General features: G+C 39.1%; 1 protein-coding gene across 5 annotated transcripts in view; it reads right to left on the reverse strand.

Annotated features, from left to right (window-relative positions):
- OSBPL9 (oxysterol binding protein like 9) overlaps positions 1-20,712 on the reverse strand; it is a 57,043-nt gene that overhangs the window by 20,378 nt on the left and 15,953 nt on the right. For 4 of the 5 annotated variants that reach the window (XR_003944620.2, XM_030226270.2, XM_030226269.2 and 1 more), the window contains exons 4-6: positions 11,931-12,007; positions 3,207-3,302; positions 1,442-1,489 (exon numbers count right to left, since the gene is read on the reverse strand). Coding sequence is in view for 4 of the 5 variants with exons in the window: in XM_030226270.2 (XP_030082130.1) it covers positions 1,442-1,489; positions 3,207-3,302; positions 11,931-12,007 (221 nt within the window). In the remaining variant the exon portion in view is untranslated. Of the gene's footprint in view, positions 1-1,441; positions 1,490-3,206; positions 3,303-10,363; positions 10,522-11,930; positions 12,008-20,712 lie in introns of those variants that run through there. The other variant, XM_030226271.2, reaches the window with a different exon arrangement.

Raw genomic sequence — 20,712 nt, forward strand, 5'->3', positions numbered from 1 at the left:
AGCTGAACCTTACTTCCATAAACAAACTTGGAAAATGCCAAATACTGTATCAAAAAACCTCTCAGTAGAGGCAGAGACAAAAGAATGCTTTGTCAAGTGTTTTTCATTTTTAATAGAGAATAAATGGAACCTGTAGTAATAGCAATCCTCATCAAGATTTAAAACCAGAGGATGCCAGCCTCTTTGAAATGAGCCTCCTCCTTTCTCTATAAAGTGAATCCATCTGTCCCACAGACACCTTGCACAGACAAATAAAGAAGTCAGCACAACATGTGGAAAGTCTCTAGAGATTAGGAGCACTGCCACAAGAAAAAAGAAAGTACTGCCTGATCTGCAAAGCAGCATCTGGAGGGAGGTCAAAATTGAAGGACAACTCTTTCCAGTAAAACCCACTGAAGGAGAAATACAAAATCCTCAGACCTGACTCTTGTGGTCACTTGTCTACAGATTAAACACACTGACAGAGAGGAACTTCAAAGCTCTTTTAAAAGCCTGTACATGAGAAAGAGCTCCCCAAGACACCACCTAACACATCAGGTGAGATGAATAACACTTGAAAGGTCACAACCATTATAAAGAAGTAAAACTAAACACAGAAAACATCAAAGAGTTTTCAAAAGAGGAAGCAAACACCAAGAGAACACAGCTTGTTTTCCACAAAAGTCACTGAGGGAGGGAACAAGGATGAAATACACCACTACTTCATGATAACAAAATTACTGCATTTGCTGAAGAGAAGCAACTGCTCTGTAACAAACCTTTCATGAGGAATTGTTAAACCCCTCCTCCACACACACAAATTAATGTATGAAACCAGCATGAACTTAATGTCAAACCCACACCACCAGAGGTATGTGCCAGCCTTTCTTAAACAGTGCTTGAACTGACAGAGCTGACTTTGGGGTGAACAGGAGGGGATGCAAAGAACACAAACCATTTAAATGAATTACACCCTTGTTTAAAGAGCTGTGCTCCCCACTGCCACATTTCTGGCACCCTCACTTCAGTGAATGAGCTGTGCTATTCTCAGACTTCCAATGTGACACAGACTTACACTGATTATGTGAAATACATGATTAGGAGCATTTATTGTTTTGCCTTTGGAGTAGCTTTGTAATTCCTACCAACACTTAATACTCATCCTTGTTAATGACTAAAAAATAGCAAATTTAACTTAAAATGCTTTCAATACTGTTGGAAGCATTTCAATATAGGAGCTAGCAGAGGAGCAATTATTTCTGACAGACTGAAACCTTTTATAATGTTATGACTCCCATTATTACTAATTTTTTTTTCAAATTTAGTCACAACACAACTGTTTAAAGTTATTCAAATTGCTTGAAGTGATTTTGACAACCCAATTAATCTATACTTAGCATTTCTACTACAGGAAACTGATGCACAACACCACCTGATAAATCTATAGATAAAATGTACTTGCTTTTCTCTGTTCATCATCTTTGCAGTTCTGGAGTTTTTCATCAAAGAGCTGAAAGAAAGAGATACTTGTGAGAATATAGAAAGCGCTATTTTTCCATATAAAATCAGAAAGAAACACTGACATTTCAAAACCAAAAACATTTAATAAGGATAAAGTCATACTACCCTGTTATTAGGATCCAAAGCAGTTTTGGCCTAGTATTTCTCTAGAGCATTTGTGATGTAACAGATTTGTCACTAATTTCTAACTAATTTCTCACATATCCCATCCTGCAAGAGATCTCATAGCTAAGCCTGACAATTCTACCATGATTTCAACAAAAAGGTGAGGTAAAGGGACATAACTGAACTCATCAGAACACCTCCAGCTGCCTTTCTTCTATTTCAACAAAAACTTTTAACCAGAAGAGCTTTAACTCTTATCAACCCTTCCAGGTTCCTTGATTCAGGTACATGATCCAAAAATTGTAAGGTTTGTAAGCACATTTTTGGGGAAGATATGACTTCCTAACATTAATTTATGTTTCTTTTCTTAAAAGTGGGATATGAGATGCAGCAAACCAAAGTGAAACAGGCCCTCACTGAAAAGCCTGCATGTGCATGAACACAGGCTGAGCTGAAAGAGTTAACAGAGGCCTCTGAGGGCACTCTAAGGTGCAGACACAACCATGAAGCTGCTCAAGGAAGAGAAAAGATTATGGGTAATGCTGAAAGTTCATCACATCCACCCTTGGAGCTTAGAGAAGAGGATGTAATTTTTAGGAAGTGAGCTGCAGCTCTCCACTCAACTGCCTGCCTCAAACCTACTCATGTGTTCCCTTTCCCTTGAGGGCTGATTCTAGTTCTAAAAATAGACTGTGATCTTGGTCTCTGTCCATTCTCAAACTGACTCATCTTTCATTATTAATTATTTTCTATCTCCCTCCCCCCAGCTGGCCTGAAATAACAATTAGAAGGTGTAAAGATTTAAATACCTTCTGTCAGAGAAGTGATGGCTCCAGAGTGGCAGAAAAGCTCCTGATCAAGTCTTTGCAGGGCAGCTCTGAATTTTGTTTGCATCTCTTCTGCCTACCTTCATTTTTGTTGCTGTGCTCATCCCCCTCTCCACCCTACCCTCCAACAGAATTTTTGCTGAATATCCCACATGCAATACTTGCACATTATATCAGGGAAAAAAAAATCCAACCCAGCAGAACTAGAGCAATTTAACAGCAATTTTAATCAGCTGAGTCATGGGAAAAGAGGTGTCCTAAGCAGCAGCAAAAAGTGTTTTTCTCGATAAGGTGAGTACTGAGAGAAATGACCTCACTGGTCTTTGCAGTCCCACCTATTCTTAAAACACAAAGTTTAAAAGAGCTGTTTTGTACAACACTCCTACAGAATGTTTTCACTCAAGGACAAAGCATGGATTGTCCACTGCAACAAAGTCTGAAACTATCTGCAACTGTAGTTACACATCACTTGACAAAATCTTCTCAAGACAGAGTCTAAAATGCTATGAGCAACACAATGATTTAATTATGCTTCAAAATTAAACTTAACACATTTAACCTTGCAATTTCCATAAAGGTTTTATAGAAAACAGAATCTTTCAGCCATTGTAAACCATTTTATTTAAATCTGCTTGAGATGTTTTAATTTTTAACAATCCCAAGAGAAAGGCATTTTCATCTTTGACTTTCTCTGTTGAGCTTCCTTTCAAGCTGGCCTTGAAATCCAGCCTGACAGACCCCCACGACAATAAATGCAGCATTTAGTTCCCATACCTTCAACTGGTCTATCAAGATCTGTAAATAAGCATCAGCCTCAGTAAGTTTCTTGTCAAAATCATGAACGCTGGGAACAAATCCTGAATCCACACCCTAGAGATAAATAAAAAATAAAATATTTAATGAGTGTCTCAGAGGAGAAAAAAACACAATAACAATATGGTTTTGACTGCCATCTGACTGAGAAAATGCTGCCCTGCCTCTCATCCTGCCACGTGCAAACACAGGCACACAGCTGAACACATTTGGCTTCTATCTGCAGCTAAATCTGTAGGAGTAAATTGCTGCACATTTTCAGAGGGGGTATAATCATCACACACCAGAGTATTTCATTACTTATGATTGAACAAATCCTCTTAAATTACACTGATTAAAGTTTCTTTATAAAATATAAAGGAGAATTCACATTTTTCTGAAGACTGTCTCGTGATTCCATATCCTTACACTTCAGCTAGGGAAGCCCAAATCACACCCAATGGGATATCTGCACCTTTCACACTTCACACAGTATTGCTCAACTCAAAGTCCCTAGCTGAGAACTGCTAAATCTTTTCTTAAATACCTTTGATCTGAAAAGTTCAAAATCATTAGTACTGGCTGCCCTAGTTCCTGTACAGCTATAATGATTTCCATCCTTGCCACTGTACCTGAATTTTGACACTTAGTTGCACACAGAGCACCAAGGACAATGTATCGGTGCAATGAGCATGATTACTTTTATATTTTCTTCCTTGGAAACTTGTTTCTCCTAATAATATAACACTCAGAACACATTTCTGTATCTAACAAAAACCCCATCTCTAAACTGATACACCACTGATTTAAAGAAACAAATTCCCACTGGGATACCACATCTTTCATTAGAGGAAAGAAAATAGAGGATTCTTGGTTACTTCTGCCTTCATACACATATGCTGTGCAAACACATTAAAGGTTTATTTTATATAATACCTTTAATGAAATGGAACTGAGAAACAAACACTGAAGCTGAAAAAAATTGTACACTGTAGGATAAATATATATAGGAGGAAAGACCCATGAAGGATAAAGAAGCAAACATCAGTTGTAAAATAACATAATCCTGAGAACATCACAGCAATGGCAACTTTGCTACCAGCCTCAATATTTTCACCTGTGTTCACACTGATGTCAAACAGGACAACTTCAAACTCTGCTGAAACCATCAACTGCTGTTTGAACTGCTGAGCATCTCAAGAGTCTGAGCATGTAAAGATCAACCAGTGGGGAAAAACACTCCACATGGAGGAAGATAGGCAATCTGTATTTGTAAAATTCCATATTAGTGTAACATTTTCTTTGGCATTGTTTGCTCTGTCAGAGCAGATAATTCTCTTATTTTTGTATGACTTTGGGCCATCATAATAAGAGTTTTATTGATGGCTCTTTAGAGGTGTGAGCATTTCTGTGCAGTAGTGGGATGACTGGTACAGTATCACACACAGCCTAAAACATAAACCCAGCAAGTGACTGTAGAAAATATTATTCTTTATTCCTTTGCTACAGATGGGTATGCAGATCTTGACAACAGCTCTACAGGAGTACATCCATCCATACAGCTGGGTTTGTAATCAAAAAAGATACTTCACCTGTATTAGACAGCCAACACCAGTCAAATTTAGAAATAGTGTTGTAAAACAAGGAGGAGGGAGGAGAAGATGAGAAGAAACCATTTTGACTATGACAAAAATAAATTCAAAAAGCACTGAGTTTAACAAGTTATTATAACAACTAATAGGCAAAGGGAGAGTGCTCTCAACCTAGCAACTTTTGACCCTCCCTCAAACTAGTTTGAATTACACTGAAACGACATCTGAAATGATGTGAAATTAGTATTCAATTTCCTTGTTGAAAATGGAATTGTCTGTACAGCTACCAGCCAACCTCATCAGTTCAGCAAATGATGCTGCAAGCTCAGTTAAAAATTCTGGAGGTCAGGTTTCATCTACCAAACCACTTACAGGACATTTCTGCTGAAGATACTATACACAGAAATATGGTTTACTGTGCATGTTATCTGTATGCTGCATCAAAATGCTGATTTTTATTTCAGTCCTCACTCTATGACTACTAACATGTAACTATCTGATATTTTTAGTGTTAGCTTAAAGATAAAATGTCATTCTTAAATTTCAGGCTCTTAGAACTAAGGGAAAAGCTGATCAAAACACTCAGTGTTACAACTGAGCAGACACCCACACAAAACAGAGTGAAAATTGTAACCTAAGAAGTTCTATTAGAAAATTAAAACTTTAAACACTCTAAAAAAGAAGGCATAAAACCAGGTAAAGTGTCAAGCTGAACGTAACAGAGATGAATCGTGAGAATAATTTTGCAAAGCACAGGTACTTAAAGCTGCAGCACCTCATTAGTTTGCTCTTGGGTAGTTAAGATGAAATTTGATAATCTCAGCAAATTCATTAGCCTGTCTTGTTTGAAATTAGGTTAATAATTTAAGTTCTTACATAGTTTTATAATTGAAAACCAGAAGATACTTGGAAAAGTTGAAAAGAGCAATGCCATAGAAAAAACAGTCTGGATAAATAGCAAACAAAATCACTCAGTATTTCAAACCCAGCAGTAATTTAGAAAGAAGAGATACACAAAGAGCACATTTGCATAACAAATGCTTATTTCTTGATCTTCTGGTCTCTCAAAGCCACAGTAAAGGTAAGATGGGGACCCTTTCTCTCCTTCCCTGCCATGAAGGAAATGAGGCTTCAAAAGAAACAGGTGAGCAAAGTCACTAGAATGGCATTTAACAGCTTGGTAAACTTGGACATTAGGAATCTGCACATCTCAGTGAGCAATCAAATTTTTATGAGGAACTTGTAAAATACACTGCTCACCTATTCACAGGCTGACAAAACAGGTTGCCTGCAGATATTGTTGAACCTCCACCCTTGGAGGGCAGAGCTCCAAACTCAACTGGATTTGACCTTTGACAACCTGATCTCAAGTACAAGTTTGCCTTGCAGTGAGAAGGTGCTTGGACCAGGTATTTTCCAGAGGGGTCCTCCAGTTGAAGTCATCCTGTGACTCTAAAATAAGGATCTTTAAATTATGGAAAAGAACAGGAATCCAGACTATTTCTGATCTTCAGAAATACACTGACTCTGTCTTACTGTCAGTACCTATCTGAAGTAGTATAACTTGTTTTTCCATTGAGTAACTATATCTATTTGTAAATATACTTTGTTAACCTCAAATAAAGACTTTAAATTCATGTAAGTTTAAAAGAATTAACAGATTAAACAGTCACAGAAGGAAGTAATTTAAAAAATTCTAGTCTGACCACCACCTTCCAAATCAAGAAGTTTGGTGTCAAAACAAGAAATTTGATGTCTGACTGCTCCCCACCAAAAAAACCATACTGATAAGAACTCTAGAGAAAAGAAAAGAAGGTGCCATAGCATTCTCTCCCTCATCCTCCCTCCCTCCCACAACTTCTGGAATGTCCCTCCCCTTCAGGACACAGCAAAAGCTCCGGGCCCAGACTCTCCAGGGCACATCTCAGTGCCAGAGTGTGCAGGAGGAGGCAGGGCCAGCAGCACTGGCCAGCCTGAGATCAGTGGCCCATGGGATCTCTGTGATCCCCAGTGATGTGGAGTGACCACACAGGATGGTTTGTCTAGGAAAGGGTTTCCATGCTGCCCTCGAGTTGAGTAAATAATCTGCATGCTAACAGTCCTGCAAAATGATTCCCTTCATACACAATCCTTTTTTTTTTTTTTTTTTTTTGGAGGGGGTAAACAGAAAGGCAACAACAAAACATAACTTAATTAAAAATACATATTATGAGCTTTATTTTCACTACAGAACTACCAGCACCAAGGGAGTTTTGTGTTGTTTCCTTGTCCTCCAAATCAGAAGTCACACATCTCCAATGCATTTGTATTCAAAACTTGTCCATGCTAAGAAGTAATTCAGCCTAATTTAAACCAGTTCTTTCAAACTCAGATGGGATGAAAAGATTGCATCCTCCTTAGAAGAAGCATACCAGAAAAATTCAACTGTATTTTTCAAATAAAAGCATTACAATAATAGCTTTCCTGGGGGAGGAAGGCAGAAAGCTGCACAGAGTAGAATTTCTTATCTTTTTGAAGACACTTCTTTTACATTCTTCATCTAATTAGGATTCCAAATCCAACAAAAAATTCCTGTATAAGTTAGTTTGAAGGAGTGAATAAAAATGTTTTCCTTTCATCCACAATATCTCATCAAAAACATTTCCCCTGCCTACATGCTTGATTTTAATGAGCTGGACATTGCCTGTAAGGACCACTGATAAAAAAATTGAAGAAAAACAAGAAATGAACTTGCAAGCCACTAAACAAGGGCACTTTTGTGGCAAAAATAACTCTATTTTTTCCTCTGCTAGATTTTTATGCGATATTTGAAGCTCAGAATGTAAGTGTTTGAAAACAAATATATAGGTTGTGGAAAGTATATGACCCTTCCAAACAGAATATTGCAATTCTTAGAGGAAAAAAAAAGGTTCTACTTTGCAAAACACAAAATGCTTAGCAAAGACTGTGTACCTAGAGATACTATCAGATCTTCAAGGAGAACAGAAAGTTCAGAAGACAAAAACATTTACACACTGATGTAAAATTGTCTTCAAAGCATAGGTTACAATTCTGAAACCTCACAAATACTATCTTAGAGTCCCATTCCTTTGCCTTCATAATCTATAATCAGTGCAGATAATGCAAATGTTCTAGGGTATTCAGGCACTACCCTGATTATTTCATTAGCAAAACCTGAAAAGGGCAGCACGGCTGCCAACCCTATGCCCTCCCACTTGTACCTGAAAAACATCTACACTGGATATAGTCTTAATCTAAAAGAGCCTGGCTTTAGTTTTATGCAAGAATTCTTGACTCACAAAAGGAGCAGCACTGAAAAGCCAGTTAATAACAATGCAATATATTCAGAGTGGAATATACTTAACACACAAGGAAGTTTTACTCTATCTTGTGCTCTTGCTCACAGCTTTAGAAAGGTCAGAAGAAATCCTGGTTAATGTGATACTAAGTGAACTGCTACTATCAACATTTCATAAACACTTTGCACCAGCATAAATGAAGGGGAAACAACTCAGTTCCCCTGCTGTTTATTCTAGCCTTCACTCTGCTCTTTATTTTGAGTCAGCATAAACATTTACCTTGTCACATAAACAACTCAATGTGGAAACTAATCAGGGTTAAAAATAAATGCAGAGAGAGCAGCAAGAAAAGCAATTTTAAGTTCCAAATTCCACCCTTGTTGCCACACTGCCTCTTCCCTTTTGCTAGGAGAAGTGAGACAGGACTGCTTCCAGAAGCAGCACCAACTCCTACATTTTGGTGAAGCCATGGTGTAACTCAGTGTTTAAGCCATTGTATCTACTCTTCTCAACAGCCAGCACAGATCCACTTATTAGAATCAACTTTTCTTATCATTTGCTACTTAGGAAGTAAACATCTTGTTTAAATTACGGAATTATCAACCTACAAAGCAATTAATTTTCACTTAATTCCTTTCACTTTAATGGTGGTTAGAAATGGCCCACCTTCCTTTGTCTCTACAGAGGCCACTTAGAGGCTGAAGTGAATTAGTGTAGATCAAATAAGGAAGTTACTGTGGTCCTAAAAGACATGAGCTATCCATTATAACCCACGAGACAATTCCAGAGCCAAATTCCACTGCCCAAAAGTACTTGTAGCACTAGGGTGCTGCCAGGGTGTACTTAACAGACAGCAAGGAAAGCAGGACAATGAGAAACACGTCCTGTCTGAATGGGACTGCTGCTTGACATAAGATGCTGCTGGGCAACTGAAGAAAATGTGAGATAACTTAGTCTCCCACACAAACATGAAACTTTAGCCACAACATGCCTTCACCCCAAGCACACCCTCCCCCTTAAGTCCTGTGGGTATGAGGCAACTGCTGTGCTGCCACTGCAAAGCCACAAGAGTAACAACTTGGGGGGATAAGGGGAAAAACTCTGCGGGGTTCAGAATGGCATTTCCAGTAGTATCACACCATCTGTTCAATGACTTCTCCACAGACAAAGCCAATACTAGAACTACTAAGTGTATTTTTAGCAACAGCTTTAATACAAATGCATACAAAAACAGCACACTTCAGTTTTAAAACTCAAACAAATCAGGTTTCAAGTGTATCTGAAATGTTTCCTTCCTATCGTTGCTCCCTTTGGATACAACATTACTAATTGTCAGCCCTCTGGACAGTTTGGGTCCCTTTACGCATTCTATCTATTTATGACTCAGTTCCTTGACTGTAGCTCATTTTAGACTCAGGGGGAGGGGGGCAGAAGAAGTGTGTTTCATTCTGTGTTTCAAAAACACTGCCATTATCAATAGTGAAGGACAGCACAGCAGAACATTTAGGCAAAAATAAAACAACAAGATTAATCAGACTAGGGAACACAAAGACACCACTTCACCTCTCCACCTCGCATTAACTCCTAATCCTTCCTGATTTGGTTCCCACAGCACAAGAACCACCTGGGCTTTGGTACAGTTTCTCACAGCTCAGATGAGTTTTTGGTACAGTGAAGTCAGCTTTAAGTCTGACTTTCAAACTTGAACACTCCTGTACCAGCACAGGCAGATTGAAAAGCAGAATGGAAATACCAAAAAACGACTCAGAAAAAATACAACATTTTGGGTAAAACCAGCTGCCTGAAGTTTTAAGTGACTGTGAACAACATGTTTAGTTAGCGACAGAAACTAAGAGCCTAAGAAAATGCCTTTACATAAAATAATCTCTTCCGCGGCACTCAGACCCCGCCATCCCGCTGAGCCAATAATCCCCCAAAGAACCCGTTCGACTGTTTTGTCCGAAGGAAAAGGAAAGCGAAACAACATCCAAGCGCACGAAGCGCCCTTCGTTCAAACGCTCCTGGAGCCAAGGCGCGTCAGTGCATGCACACAGCACATCCCTGCGGGCACACCGCTCCTGGAGGCTCTCGCTGCTGCCCGGAGCCACCCGGGCGCTCCGTGCCCTCGGCCCCGCTCCCGTCCCCGCCGTGCCCAGCGCCGCTCAGGCACCAAGGGCAGGGGCTCGCTGCCCGCCCGGGGCTGCCCCGCGAGACACCCGCATCCCCGACCCGCGGTCCCCGTACTCACACCGGCCATCCCTCGGTGCTCCGAGCGCGGCGGAGGAGCGGGGCTGGCCGCCCGCCCGCCGGGCCCCGGCAACGCCGCCTCCAGCGGGGCGGGAAGGGGCGGGAAGGGAAGGGCAGGAGCCCCCGGCCGCGGCCCCGCCGAGCGCGTCAGCAGCACGGAGGACGGAGATTGGAGCCGGGGCGGCCCGGCCCCGAGAGCCGCGGCCGGGGGAGGGCGGGGGAAGCCCAGCAGGGCCCGGCCGGCCATGGAGGCGCGGGGATGTTTCTGCCTGGGCTCACCCCGCGCTCGGCCCTGCGAGCATCCCCACAAACTTCGGCCCCTGTTCGTTCCATCCCCCGCGTCCCAGCGGTGAGGTGGAACAGAAGGAACACCACACTCCTAAGCCATGAAAGAAAGAGGTTTGGCAAGGAGGTGCAGTCGTATTTCATTCTAAAATCGGTTCAGCAGCTCCCGTGGCAAACCGTGGCAGTTCCTGAATGGGGGTGTAAGTGAACACTACTCCACCGACTCCACAAACAAGGGCCAGAGGCTAAAAGGTTACACGACCCCTACACTGAAAGAAGGTTCTTGAAAATGGTGGTGAGCACACAGCAGTGGCCCACAAAGTATTACATTCCATGGTAAACATACTTACAAGGATGGAGGATGTGTTTCTCAGTACTCGATTCAGGTTTTTTAATTATTCCCTCAAACATTACCAGATAAATTAATAACTTGGGCTTTTTTTCTGGTTTGTTTTTTTTTTTTTTTCCCCAAATATGCCTTACTCGTTTGAAATACTCCAGGAACGTGAACAGTTATGTAATGGGAAATAGTTCCATTATTAGCTGCTATAATGAAATCTATTTCCACCAATATAACTACACTCACAATTTCTAGAGAGCATGGAAGTGTACATTTTGATAAAACCAATATATATTCTGGTGCTTCATTCCTTGACTCTGTATCTCCATGCCATAAAAAGTCTTCCAGGCAGAGAGAACAGCACAGATTCCTTTTACTTCATTTCAGACCCTAAACAGGACCACTCACATTAACCTATTCACTTTCTAAACTGAGGATGGAGAAAAAAGCATCCCTTGGGAGTAAGCTCAGCCCTTCTACATGCACATATTGTTCCCTAGGTAATCCCTGTCTCCTCACATCCACTGCAGAGTGGGGTTCCTCAGCCCTTGGTCAGCTACAGTGTCCAGATGGAGAGATTACTTCTAACATACCCATGGCACAGTAGGAGGGGTAAAATGCTGACTGTCATATGGGAATTTTTAACCAGGGATCTGCTGTTCTCTAAAAAATTTGTAGTGGTCCTTAATAGATGAAAGAAGGTTGAAACTCACTGTCTAACAGGTAAATTGACAGAGATTGTACAAGGGTCTGAAGTTGAATGGGTCAAATTCAGGCTTATTCCAACCCTTTGGATTGGGCAAATCATCTACATCACTGGTCACCTAAATCAGTCTTCATAAGCTTCTCTTCATGTGAGATGAGAGATTTTACTCTTTCTTCACACTGAATCATTGACTGAAAAAAAAAAGCAAAACAAGTGCAAATTGAAAGTGAAACTTGCCTGAAGTTGGAGGGTATGGCGGAGGATGGTGTCCTCTAAAGCGTGGATCCACTTCTCCCTCTCATCTGCATCTCGAGCTGAAAAATAATTCAGAAGATACTGTTCAATTACATGCAGTCTTATATACTAAAAGGTATAGGCAAAGAGAACTGATGTCCACACTAACTATGGAAATTAATCACACTGTCTGTGTTAATCACCAAGCATATAATTCCACAGTTGTCTTAAAATCCTGTTTCTTCTTCTGTGGTTACAGCTCTGCTCCTTGTCCAGCTTCAGGGGAACACATGCAAACAGAGTTTGCACAGATATTCCTCTATTCATTAAATAATTTTTACATTTTCTTATTTATAAGAAAATTGCCTGTAATAAATGATCTAGTAATTCTACTTCAGTGTGGACACAGTAACTTTCAGGTATGGATTCATAATATAGGACAAACACCCCTAACAGGTCACTGGTGTGAATAATGAAGCACAAAGAATAACCTCAAACATACAACAAACATTAAATCTAAGAAAATCCTCCTCTAAAACTGCTTTCTTTCCCTCCTATCCCCAGTACAGACAAGCCACCTTTACTTCACTAGTCTGAAAGAGTTCCTTGCTGTGCTCTAGGAGTACTTAAAGAACAAAGGAGCAGAGTCAGTGGACTCCAGGTAAAGAAAGAAGGGAAAATTCCAGAGGCATTAAATAGACTGTAAACAAACGGGTCTGTAAGTGGATTGAGAACAGTTATTAACAATTGTTTCTAGGTCCTCACTCAAATGGAAGATATTAAAAGAAACAGGAAGCCTGCTAGAAGCAAGGAAAGCTTAAGTGAGCTAGCACCTATTATGAATCAGCGAACTGAGATTTCTATCTCACTTATTTTTAAGGAGTTCAGAGGAAATATCCTTAGGCTATAGTGAAATGTACTCTACAGCTCAAAACACTTTGTTTCAATGTTCCCTTCCTCACCCTTTTGTTTCCATTGCTTTTATTTTTTGGAATTCTGCAGCTTAAACCTATCAGTACTTAAAAATGTCCCAAGTCTTCTGAATATGTAGATTTTTCTAAACTCCCCCAAGATAACCCTACCAATTTAAAGATAAATATACTCCACTGTTTACTTCAGCATATATACACTAATTATGTCAAGTTAACAAAATCATCAGGAGAGAACTGACAATGTACGTGTTTGTGAGAAATAATTAAGAATGTATTTTTAATACATAAGCTTGCTCAGAGCCTAACTGATGAGGTCACAAAATAGTGAGACAAAATTTTCACTACACACAAGGTAAAAGATTAAAATCTATCTACTCTCTTCCTAGAAATATACATTTTTCCAATCTACTCCAAGTATCTTTTAAAATACTAGATTATGATTAATTGCCATGGGTATTTCACCCACAATACCATCAACCTGAACAAATTAAAACTAGACACAAGGAAAAGTAGCTACCAAAGTGCTTTCAGATGCACAGAGAAAGAGGAAGAAGTTCAAGTAATTCAATGTTACTCAGAACAGCAGATGACTTTCCTGCAGGAAATGCAGCAAGTGTTAACAAGCTGGATATGCCTCATTAGAAAGAACTTTTAACTTACAGGACTCTTCTTCCTGATCCATATTTTAATTGAGAAGCTAAAGCAGGCACTGAGGACAAGTTTATAATTCAGTGAAAGGAGACAGGATGGAGGGACAGAGGCTCTGTGAACTCTGTCCAGTGACTGCATTACACTAAACACATTTTGCAACATGCAAATTACAGTTTTTCTTTTCACATTCTGTACACACATACACACAAACACTGTTCTATTTGCACAGCATTACACCTTAACACTAATTTCAATTACTGAACTAGTCAACCAGAATCAATTTTAATGTTTCTTAGTTTCTTTGGTTCTGATTATGAAAACCAGGCTCCTTGGCCTAGTCCTGCCAGACACATCAATCAAGTTTATTCTTCCTATACTATTACAGTTTATAGTTTATTTTTCCTATACTATTCTTCCAGTCACCACTAAACATATACAGTTACCTGTGTCATTAATCTATCAGTATTTGAAATGTATCAGTACTTTAAACTTTTAAAGGTGTGTCCAAAACAACAGTGGTTGGCATTATTTCAGTGTATATAAGGTTTCTGATTTTCTGTGGTGTTTTTTTTAATCACCATCTCCCATTCCAAAAAAACATCTTACTGGGGAACTGGGGTACAAGTCACTGAGGAGCTATTAAGTAATTAATGGGATATAAATATCCTATGTTGAAGGGGTTTTTCCCACGATTATTTAAACTAAAAAGGAAACAATTAAGCTGCAGACCAGTGAATTAATCCTTGTACTGCAGCAGGATTCCTGTGATCTTCCATACTGCCAGCAAAAAGAGGTCACAGTATTAGTTAAATACTGATCTTAATATACAGTAGCCCATTAACAAAGGTTATCACATTCTGACTTGTATCTGAACCCCCACCAGAACAGAGAGGCCTTCCAGCAGCAGGGAAGACCTAGAAACCAAACACTCCATACAGTTCCAAAATGAAACTGACTTTCCCGTGCTCATTAATAAATTCAATTTTTCAAACTTCTGCTTCTCCAATGACCCACAGCTCTCTCTAACAGGGCTCAGCAGAGGTGGGGAAAAATCTGTATTTTTTCCTCATATATTAGACATTGCACTCCTCTGGCATAGCATGATGAATCCTTAGGGAGCACACATGAATCTCATCAATCCTGCTACTTAAAGAAAGTCTTGGGCATGATAAATCCAGGAACACTGCCATGAGAAGAATGCTTACTGCATGGAAACACAGCATCAAAACCTTTTAAAACCTTTTCTCTGTTCAGGATACTGGTTTAATTTCAGACCATCTATCATCAACAGCAGATCCTCCTGGCTCTCCTCCATAGACTCTTAAGAAAACCACAGAGAAAACCAGCAGGATGCAGTTTTTAGTAAAGCAAGATGCAAGAAAAGTTATATTAAATCTAATCAAAATGGCTGCTGTGAGATTAGGTGCAAGTAAAAGCTCTCTAATGGTAAAAGCAATTTAGAACTGAACAGCTGCCAAAAGATCACTGATGAAAGAAAAAAAAATCAATGGGAACATTCAAAAAAGAGATTAGTCAACACACTCAGAAAGAATTTATGGGAACAATCTACACACAATGGTCAGAGATCATTATCTACCTATCTGTAGGGAAAGCTAAATATCCAGGCTGTTTTTCATTTAAAGAAGGCAACTTTGGTCCAAGAAAAAGTTCTAATTACACCTAAGAAGTTTGTGATGCACACCACCTAATTTCCACCCCGTATCTGCAGATACTTTCTTCAGCAGGTAGGGACAAGAATGCCCTGCTCATTAATCCTTGCCTCAAGTACCCTGAAATCACTCCAACTTTTCCATTATTTGATCAGGCTCTACTTTAAAGTTAATCCCCTCCTCAATTCCTATGTGAAAGCTACTCCAGAATTTGTTTCTGACAAAACATGTGGGATAAGGCAATTCTTATCTAGTCCAAGGAATTACACTGGTGTGCTTATACAAAAATAGAGGAGCATTATCTGGTCCCTCCTGGCACAAAACTTCTAAAAAGAGAAGAAGGCCAAGAGAGATAAACAAGTTGCTTTTCCCTAGGCTAATTTTAGAATAACAGTATTACAAAAAACCAAACAAGAAACACTGAAGGACACCTGGACATAAGAAATACCTGACACTTAAAAACATAAAGGTGGTTTTTAGTCTGAGGGGTTAATGAAAGTGTTACCTGGTCAGCTGAAATTCAGATTGTGCTAGAGCATTTAACTACCCACAAAAATTGCCATGCTATGTCTGCAGTTGAGAGGGCACTAACAGTGCCTGTGTTTTTCTCTTATTTTAAGTCCTAGAATTTTAATTCAGTTTTTACTGCAATTTTACAGTGAGCATTTGCACGTGAAAGAAGCTAAATCCACACAGAGCTGCATAATCACTGCTGTGTGCAAGAGACTGGAATCATTAATGGCTGAAACATTGCAATTTACTGTGATTATGTCAGTTAAGCGATTTTTACTTTTTTTTCCCCCTAGTAGAATTAGTATTTATGAGCTAGATTACAGGTTCTTTCCATATGCCTAAGCCCTCACTCCTCTGTGTCTGTGGTGCATCCTTAGAAAGACACCTGTATAATTTACTGTGACATCTCAGGCATATCTAAGACAACCACAGGGTACTTAACATGATCACAGTCCTATTTATGACAAGTTCAGAGAAACACACTTGAAAGTATGTCATTTATTAGAGTGAGTTTTAATATGATTGTTTTTAATGTGTATTTTTTGTGATCTGTCTGGTTGAGCTTATTCCTAAGATATTTTCACATCAATCTTATACAAAAAAAAAAAAAAAAAAAAAAAAAAAAAAAAAAAAATCTGAACTCTTTCCTAGAGGAGGCCCAAAGAAAGAAAAGCAATTATTTGATCAAAGAGAAAATTATAGAATGAAAAAAAAAGTACTAAACACAAGAATTACTGCTTCTACTGAAGAATTTCTGTAATTCTGAAAACTTGTGGTTTAAAACTCCCTTTTGTTTTATGGAATTGTCCTTTATCTCTGAACTTCCCAAACTGCTAAATCAGATATGTCAGGGATTTTAAAAAGTTCTGTTTCATGAGGATAAGAAGGCAAACGAAATGCAACTACATTAGATGGTCTCAGCCTCTATTAATTTTCCAAACAGAGAATAAATTTTATAATTTAGAGTTCCTATAATATTTACTTTGCTGTGGAGAGATTATATGTGTTTATATAACGTATACCAAATGTTAAAGTACAGCATAAAACAGATTACTTTTTCCAGCCTAAGCTTGATAGCATCTAAAGATTAGACATAAACAAGTTTAACAACTCTGCTCCACGATACAGCATTTACCACCAGCATTTCTAGGTCATGCACAGCAGTACTTGGAAGACAGAAAACACACAAAATATATCACCTCAGAGTCTGCCTACTGCTGCTTATTTGTGTGTGTGTGTGTGCATCCACATGGCCATTAGGATGAAAGAAAAACCTGAAGAATTAGTTAAAAAAAATTACTAGATTACTTATACCACACTGCCACAAGAAGAAATGCATATTTTATTTTCATTCACTGTGACCTACTTACAGGCAGAACTCAGTAAGAAGAGTCTATTACACCCACAGAGTCAATAGAGTCAATTATGCAGCCTTGATTCTGACAGAACTTCCACTGATTTGTATGCAAAATTCCTGTATTTTCTCAGCCAAGTGCAGAACTAATGTAGTATCTTTACACACAAATCACCAGATAATAGAGATGAAATCCTGGCTACCCTGAGATCGATAGGATTTCTGCCACCAGCCTCAATGGAGAGAGATTTTTATCAGTAGTGCTCAATAAGGTGGAAAAGTCATGCATCACAGGACTGTTCCCTGGCTAAATAAATTGCTATTTAAAGTCACTGAAGGCCTTTCAAACCACAGAAAAACATGCAAGATGAAGGAAAGTTTCATACAAGCCTGTATGAACAACACTGTACTTCCACTGCTTACAAATACCCTTTAACTCATGCAGCTCCCACATCTGGCAGTAGCTTGAACATCATTTCCTCTATATCATCATTTTGGAGTTGTCCCAATCATTATTCTCCCTCCTCCTGATGCCATTCTCCACCCAAACACATAAATCAACCCTCCTTTTGTTCTTCAGGTGTCTGACCAGCCTGAGCTCCCTGTCCCTACAGGAAACTCCTGTGCAGTCATAAGACACAAAGTCATGCCCAAACAAAAGGCATCAAAAGGTCTCCTGAGCACAATGTGTTTGTGAGATTCATCTGTGATCTTGAGAAACCAACTAAAATGTTCTTTTATTGTTACCTAAGCTCAAAAGCCTCTTTAGCAAGCTTTAAAATCAGCCCAGAAACACAGCTCTGGGTGGAAACTTGTGTGACAAAGGAAACACATGACCAAGCTGCTATTAGTTCTCTCTGGAAATCCATATATAATGTATACATAATCCATATATAATTTTGTAGTTAAACATTTCTGAGTGTGGGACAAATTGGCAAGTATATGGTTTTTCACTAGAAAATAATACTTAAATATTAATAATAGAAGCACTAAACAATACTTTATATGGTATATTCTGTGGAAATGGTTTTTAGGGTATGTTTTCATTTAAAATTCATCATAGAATCACAGAATGGTTTGGTTTGGAAGAGACCTTAAAGATGATCTCATTCCAAACCCCTGTCATGGGCAAGGACACCTTCCACTGTCCTGGGTTGCTCAAAGCCCAGTCCAACCTGACCTTGAACACTTCCAGAGATGGGGCAGCCACAGCTTCTCTGGGCAGCCTGTGCCTCAGCACCCTCACAGTAAAGGACTTCTATCCCTTGCAGATCCCACTCACAAAGCTCTGAAATTACTAGTTTAAAGTAGAAACCATATTTTGGCTTGAATTGAAAAAAAAAAATCTAAATAGAAGAACAAAAATATAACCATTTCCTTAGCCAATAAAATAGATGTCAATTTAAGAGGTCAAACTCAAGGTTATTGCTATTTGGAATTTCTTGTTAAAACAGAAGGAAAAGAGTGTTGAACTACACAGTATCTTTCCCCTCCTTATAGTGAGACCTTTTCTGGCCATTTTTCCCCTTCCAAAATACTTGCCATCTATCACATACAGAGTTGAAATAAGATATTCATATTGATGTCAAAAGTAACAATTTCTTCCAGAGGAGGAAAAAAAACCCCACCAAATCAACACACCACACAGACACTATTCATGGTATTTTTTCTTTGCTACTCTCAACTTTAACACATATTTTGAATCTGCAGCTTCAACCTTAAAAACAGAAAATCAGAATGTGTTGATATATGACCATAACAATTGAGTACAGGAAGTGCCATTAAAAATGGCATAACCATGGGGTGATTGGAAAACAATTACAACCCAGGATGCTGCTGCTGCAAGAAGGACCTGCATGAAACAGGAAAAGCACAACCCTGCACCATTCCCTGCACTCTGGTCACATGTCCCAGGCACTCAAAATACCAGTGCAATACATCAATAGCAAAAAGGAGCAGAGGGAAGAGAGGGAAGACAGAAAAATCACTGCAAAGCTAAACCTAGCTCTGGCTCACAGAGGAATTTCTGTAATTATGCCAATCAGGGGAGGATGAGATGCAGCCCAGAACTTTGTGCAGCCTAGACCTGGTCAGGTAAAGGGAGGATGTCAGGAAGCTCAGATTTACTCTGATTACAGCTGCTCATCCTCCTCTGCAACATAAAAGCACAGTTGAGCACAGAGGAATTCACTGATTCAGCACCATCAGAAGCCTAAAAGACCCAGAAAAACATAGGACAAACAATGCTGTCAACAGCAGTTACAGACATCACTGAAGAAACCACCACAGACCAAGAATTTACACCAAAATCTCTCTCCAGGCATTTTTCAATATCAAATTTAAAAAGCTCTTAAACTTTTTGTTTTTAAAGGCTGCAATTTATGAATCATTATTTAAATCAGGTAATGTGATAGACTTAAGTGCCTCTTCCTACCACAAGAGCAGTCAGCTTCCTGTCATCTGTTTGGTGGACAATGTCAAAGAATTCTAGAAGACTATAAATATTGACCATTTCTGCAAGTAATGTTGAAACACAGGTATAAAACCAATATAATTAATTTTGATATGTAATACAAATACTTAAAATCTCCCATTCTAATACTGCTCAGCATCAAGGCTTTGTGGAGCCCAGTATATCCTCAATAATAATGCCTCCCACATTAACAAAAAATCCTTGCTTTTATAACATGGCAAACTCTTGCCGGGCATGTCTCCCTTTTTCCTCAGCTGGAATGGTGGGCAGACACAAATCCAGCTACAAAACTGGCAAAGGATGGGGAAAAAAAGGGGAAATCTACCTTTACCAGCTGACAGCTTTCATGTGATAGGAGAATGAGTTGCACAGCAACATTCACGCTTCATTTCTCAGATACTTTTGTGGCAGGAATAGGAAAGGAAAGACAAAAGCTAAAGCAAAATCATCTCAGATCAATGCATTGGACTGCTTCCAATCTTTCCATTTTTATTACACAAAACAGTGGAGACAAAACTGATTTGCCTTCCAAGGAACTGTACTGCAGGCTGTAAGAATAAGAGCTGGATTTTCAGGTAGGAGTTTAACTTTTTTCAAAAAATATGAATTCTTTTTTATGCATACAATGTGCATTTAGTGAAGTATTTCAGTCCAGATAGAAGCTATTATTGCTTCAGGTTAGACAGAAAATCAAATATCAAGAAGAAATACAACAATACCCTTGCCAGAGTCTCTTGAACATCATGTTCCCACTCTTGAATTTAAGTCACAAGCATCCCAGTGAGGAGAAAGAACAGCTAAGTAATATGAAGGATTGAAGAAGTGAATTTCCAAATGGAAAGAGCTTAAAGCTTGGTGATGATATGAAGATGTTAAAAGAAAAACAAACCCAACCCCCACAGCGTTTGAAAGTTATGGAACATTTAGAACAGGGACATGTACTGCAGCAAGGAAAAATATATTACCAAGAAAAAGCTTCCTGACAGGAAGGTAAATTAAACTAAAAGTATAATCCCAAATGTCTCACAGCAACTTGAATGGATTTTTTGCATCTAATCTGAAAAAAACTCATGAGGGAATACTTTAAGATCTACTAATTCAGAAGCCTTACAAGGAAGCCATGAAACTGGATATTCAGCATGACCAAACAAGGACCAACCAGGAGGTAAAATACATTACTTTTATATCTATT

The sequence above is a fragment of the Serinus canaria genome, chromosome 8 (genome assembly GCF_022539315.1).
Source record: "Serinus canaria isolate serCan28SL12 chromosome 8, serCan2020, whole genome shotgun sequence".
NCBI lineage: Eukaryota > Metazoa > Chordata > Aves > Passeriformes > Fringillidae > Serinus > Serinus canaria.